Source organism: Delphinus delphis, chromosome X (genome assembly GCF_949987515.2).
Source record: "Delphinus delphis chromosome X, mDelDel1.2, whole genome shotgun sequence".
Classification (NCBI taxonomy): Eukaryota; Metazoa; Chordata; class Mammalia; order Artiodactyla; family Delphinidae; genus Delphinus; species Delphinus delphis.
In genome coordinates this window covers 84,608,249-84,614,245 of record NC_082704.1, presented here as the reverse complement: position 1 = coordinate 84,614,245, position 5,997 = coordinate 84,608,249, and the positions used below count along the sequence as shown (strand labels likewise).

The 5,997-nt window shown below is 47.6% G+C and overlaps 1 protein-coding gene across 1 annotated transcript; it reads left to right on the top strand.

Moving 5' to 3' along the window:
- Positions 1-232: 232 nt before the first annotated feature.
- USP27X (ubiquitin specific peptidase 27 X-linked) lies at positions 233-2,073 on the top strand. Its single transcript, XM_060002054.2, has one exon. It carries the CDS (start codon positions 465-467, stop codon positions 1,779-1,781), a length of 1,317 nt encoding a protein of 438 aa, XP_059858037.2. The 5' UTR covers positions 233-464; the 3' UTR covers positions 1,782-2,073.
- Positions 2,074-5,997: the final 3,924 nt, after the last annotated feature.

The following is a 5,997-nucleotide window of genomic DNA, read 5'->3' as shown; positions in this document are numbered from 1 at the left end:
ACCCCCCGCGGCCCCCCGATCCCTCCCCGCGGCGCAGCCGTGCCCCCCGCCGCCGACCCCGGCCGCGGCCGCAGACCCGGCTCCGTACCCCGCCGCAGCCTAGGCCACGGCCCCCGCCCCGGCCCCGGCCCCGGCGCGGCCCTGGGGGCGGATGCCTGGATGTGGATTTCGCTGTGGGTCCACCAGGCTGTTCCCACGTGAACAGCTTTAAGGTGGGAGAGAACTGGAGGCAGGAACTGCGGGTGATCTACCAGTGCTTCGTCTGGTGTGGAACCCCAGAGACCAGGAAAAGCAAGGCAAAGTCGTGCATCTGCCATGTGTGCGGCACCCATTTGAACAGACTCCACTCTTGCCTTTCCTGTGTCTTCTTTGGCTGCTTCACAGAGAAACACATTCATGAGCACGCCGAGACAAAACAACACAACTTAGCTGTAGACCTTTATTACGGAGGTATATACTGCTTTATGTGTAAGGATTATGTATATGACAAAGACATTGAGCAAATTGCCAAAGAAGAGCAAGGGGAAGCTTTGAAATTACAAGCTTCCACCTCAACCGAGGTTTCTCACCAGCAGTGTTCAATGCCAGGCCTCAGTGAGAAATATCCAACCTGGGAGACAACCAAACCCGAGTTAGAACTGCTGGGCCACAACCCAAGGAGAAGAAGAATTACCTCCAGCTTTACCATCGGTTTAAGAGGACTAATCAATCTTGGCAACACGTGCTTTATGAACTGCATTGTCCAGGCCCTTACCCACACTCCGATCCTGAGAGATTTCTTCCTCTCCGACAGGCACAGATGTGAAATGCCAAGTCCCGAGTTGTGTCTGGTCTGTGAGATGTCTTCGCTTTTTCGGGAGTTGTATTCTGGAAATCCATCTCCTCACGTTCCCTATAAATTACTGCACCTGGTGTGGATACACGCACGGCATTTAGCAGGGTACAGGCAACAGGATGCCCATGAGTTCCTCATCGCAGCATTAGATGTCCTGCACAGGCACTGCAAAGGTGATGATGCCGGGAAGGCAGCCAACAATCCCAACCACTGTAACTGCATCATTGACCAAATCTTCACAGGTGGCCTGCAATCTGATGTTACCTGTCAAGCCTGCCATGGTGTCTCCACCACGATAGACCCATGCTGGGACATCAGTTTGGACTTGCCTGGCTCTTGCACCTCCTTCTGGCCTATGAGCCCAGGGAGGGAGGGCAGTGTGAATGGGGAAAGCCACATACCAGGAATCACCACCCTCACGGACTGCCTGCGAAGGTTTACGAGGCCAGAGCACTTAGGAAGCAGTGCCAAAATCAAGTGCGGTAGTTGCCAAAGCTACCAGGAATCTACCAAACAGCTCACAATGAATAAATTACCTGTCGTTGCCTGTTTTCATTTCAAACGGTTTGAACACTCAGCCAAACAGAGGCGCAAGATCACCACATACATATCCTTTCCTCTGGAGCTGGATATGACACCATTCATGGCCTCGAGTAAAGAGAGCAGGATGAATGGACAGTTGCAGCTGCCAACCAATAGTGGAAACGACGAGAATAAGTATTCCTTGTTTGCTGTGGTTAATCACCAAGGAACCTTGGAGAGTGGCCACTACACCAGCTTCATCCGGCACCACAAGGACCAGTGGTTCAAGTGTGATGATGCCGTCATCACCAAGGCCAGTATTAAGGACGTTCTGGACAGTGAAGGGTATTTACTGTTCTATCACAAACAGGTCCTGGAACATGAGTCAGAAAAAGTGAAAGAAGTGAATACACAAGCCTACTGAAGTGACACACAGACCTACCTACCTGTAATGGAAGATGACAGCACCCATACTACAACTGGCATTGAGATTTAAAGGACCTACTTGCATGGCCCACGGGCCTGACAGAGTAAGAATTGAACAGTTCCCAGTGTCTAAAAGGTCCTGATTGGAAGAGAAATAGAAGGGGCGGGAGAAGAGGCTCTAGTCTAAGCAGTCATTTAAAGGAAGATTAAATGGCAGGATGCTCTGGGTGGGGAAGGCAGGAGCAGGGAAATCTTGACACTGGTACATATCCTATATTCCTCCAAAAGATTGTGTGGGAAAGTGTGGGGTGGGAGGGGGGTGGTGTGGGGGGGGGTGTGTGCCCTTGTAACCATAAAACATCTTTCTCCATGGGTGTTTCAGCTTCAACTGACCAATCACATAACAGTTATATGTCTGGGGGGAAAAAGGAAAAGTTCATACAAATGTAGCCCATTACATATATGGGTATGAAAGCGGAAAAGTGGAGGAGGCAGGGATATCTCATTGACAAACACCTTTGCCAGTTTCTTTGTATTCGTGATTTTTTGTGCTATTAAATGCAGTATTAAACAAAGAAAAGCCCACATGGGCCTGTGAAACAAGAAAGAAGGGGGCTTTTGTATAAGGGGAGCAATTGCTCCAAAGGTAGAGAAGACAAGAGACACTGTAAGATAAGCAACCAACACAGACAGGCCTCAGCTAAGAGTATAGTGTGTGAGTGTTTTTTTTTTTAAAGCTGTATGATATACTTGAGCAAATCAATGAACCTCTTTGCGATTGTTTTCTCATCTGTACAATGCAGATAATTCCTACCTTAAAGGGTTACTGTTAAAGATTAAAGGATATAAAATGTGTCAAAGTATAAAGTAAAAAGGCTTGGAACTTTGTAGGGGCTCAGTAAGTGTTCGTTGGATCTGAAACTTCTTTGGACCAGGACCAGAATGCATTAGAGGTGAGGGTCAGCCCTACCTGAGACCCATGGACAGAAGGGACACACATTGTGTCACATGTAGTCACACACACACACACACACACACACACACACACACACACACTCTTATAACTCCCTCCCTAGTACTGTCTACTTGGAGCCCCAAGGCAGTGGATCCCACTATTTTCCCTGTGTACAGGGCATCCCAGTCGGTTCCACACCTGGGACTGGGGGGAGAACCACAGCTGTCCCCCCAAAGTCATTATTCTGTCCATTTGGAAAACTGTCATGTTGTTATCATGACTCAGCACCCCAGTGATGGGACTCAGGGCCAGTAGACTGACAGGCTTCCACGTGAGGGTGTTGGTGGTCTTTGCCCTCCAAAAGCATTATGGGCATAGCTATGTTCACCTACAGGCATAGATCAGGAGAAAGACTGTTTTCCAAAGCTCACTGGTCCATCAGCCCAGAGGTAGTGGGGGAGTGGCATGTTGGCCTCCTCTCTTGATTCTCACGGAGGGCAGAGTGGCCTGTGGAGGGCTAAGCTCAAACAGATGGGATGTGCCCAGGATGGGTTAAGCACTGGTGGTGGTTCCTTCTTTTCTCCTCAGCATCAGATACAAAAGGACCTAGTACCTAGAAAATCCTGAGGGGGAGGAGGGGAACTGAATGTTTCAGACCCATGGGGCTTGGATTCACTGGCTCTGGTAAGAGGCTGGGCTCCCCCAGGGCTCCCCAAGTCTACTTCATGGTCAGCTCATTTGGAAATGTATATTTATTTGTGTGGTTGTGGATGCATCCCCCGCTAGCTCATAGGCATTTTTAGGACAGGGGTTTTGTCCCCTCTTGTACCCCGGGCTATGTCCTCAGCCCCTAGCACAGACCCTGGCACATAGTATTTGAAACATTTTCCAGATGGATGAATTAACCGAATCACCTTCCTTTCATAACCAAATTTTCATCATCCCCCCACCCCAAGGCTCATAATCCTCAGGAGAAAATGTAAAAAGTGTTATTTTTGATATCTTGTAGGCTGGGGGAGAGCAAGAGGTAAGTGGCCTCAGGTGCCACTTGGCACCTTCATGCAGGTATCTGACTCCCCTTTGGGATGTGCAGGAGCCCTGCCTGGGAAGACCGCCATGTCCTCCTTCCTCATCTCTGCCACAGGAAGAGTTCAGTCGGGCATGTGCCACCAGATCCTGACTGCTTGCACAGATGCTGTCTTTTACATTTGTAAAACGTTTTCATTTGGAAATAATTTCAAACTTACAGGAAAGTTTCAAAAAAACCAAATAGTATAAAGAACAGATTTACCTATTGCTAACATTTTACCCCATTTGCTTTATCGTTTGCATGTATGCACTCCCGTGTGTGTCTGTGTGTCTGTGTGTGTGTGTGTGTGTGTGTGTGTGTGTGTGTGTGTGTGTTTGGACCGACTGAGGACAGATAACATCATGGCCCTTTATGCCCGAGTACCTCAGTGTGCACTTCCTAAGAATAGGCATGTTCCCTACATCACAGTATAGTTAACAGCTTCAGTAAGTTAAACATTGGTATAATACTACTGTTTACCATTTGTACTCCAGTTTTGTCTGGTGACCCAATAATGTCCTTAATAGCATTTTTCCTCTTCATCACAGGATCTGGTCCAGGATGAGGTATTGCTTTTAGCTGTCATGTCTCTTTAGCCTCCTTTAATCAGGAATATTTTCACAGCCTTTCTGCATCTTGTATGGCATTAGCATTTTTAATAGAATATTCTTCATTTTGGGTTTGTCTGATACAGAAACTGTCTTTTAAATACCCTGTACTCAGGAATAGTTCTAAGAGATATGAATGGCGCGAGACTGCTGAAGCTGATCTCCCTGTCTCCACCAGAGGGAGCAGCTGTACCTGGCAGTTCCTGATTGAAGCATTCACCTCTGTCTGGAAAACACCATTGTCCCTCAGCAACAGGGGAGCCATTCAAGCCCAGCCCTATGCCCCTACCCATCACCAACCCCCAAATTGAGCCATGGAGTGTAACAGCAGCAGGGCCTGCTTTCAGATCACATCACTGTGGGAACCAGGGCATCATGTATTTGGCAGGTATGTGGTACCTTGAGCTCAAATGCCATTCAGGCATGTTTGAGCATGTCTTGTACATGGGCGGGCACCTCCATGGTTGGGGCCTTTAGGGGGATCAGGAGGTAGCACCCTTGGCACCTTCATCAATATTCCCATGGTGGGCACAGCAGCAGTGGGGTGGCAGGGAGGGCGTAAATACTCCTGAAGGAGATTCATGGGCAAAGCACATAAAAGTGGGGCCCAGAATAAGTGAGGAAGAACATGGGAGATGCCCAAAACAGATTGGTTTGTGACATACTGGGGACTTTCAGACACAATTGGGCTATTTTACATGGGGGCTGGAATTCCTGTGTGAGCAGATGTGGGCAAGAGCTGGTGAAATTTAAGCTAATTCTTTAACTGAGACTCTCTACTTCCACAAGCTGATAAAGCCAGGGAAACCCAGTTCATATGTAGGTTTATGATCTGGGCCCAGAAGGGTACAGGCAAAAGATGGGTGCTCACAATTGGGGGCCTTATCCACCCATAGAGCTCAGGATGAGGGACCAAACAATGGGGTACTTACCTTTTACCCACTACACATGCTTCCCACAGTTTCTTGGCCTAAGAAATTGGAAATCCAATTTCCAATTGGATTTGGAAATCCAGAACCCTATCACTTCCCATTTCCTGGAGTAGCCAGGTGCTAAAACTTACTCTGGCCTATAGTTCACATTTGGTAACTGCCTCACTTCTTCCCCATCCACAGGGAATCCTGATCAGGGATGCCATCAACCAAGAGGTCTTTTCCAATCAAGAAAAAGCACTGTATAGCACATAGAATTCGACTCAACACACTGTAATCACTGTAAGAGAATATATAAGACTGGTAAGAATATGGAAAAGAATATATATATGTCTCTCTGTAAGTGAATCAAGTGGATGTACACCAGAAAGACACAGCATTGTAAATCAGCTTTACTCCGCTATAAAAATAAAGATAAATTACAAACAAACAAACAAACAAAAATGGACCCCATACTACTCATTGTCATAACGCAATAGACCTGGTGCCAGGAACCTATGTTTGCACCAAATGTGTATTTCACACCCAGAAGCAAAGGCCCTGGTCCTCTGAGAGTATGTATCCGAGCACCCACAGTAGTGTGTCATTTACACACTGACCTTCCCCTGCAGGTGACCTAATGCTACTTTTAAACTCTTGCATTGAAGCAT

Coding starts and splice junctions, on each gene's coding strand:
- USP27X (XM_060002054.2), top strand. CDS start 465: ATGTGTAAGGATTATGTATATGACAAAGACATTGAGCAAATTGCCAAA.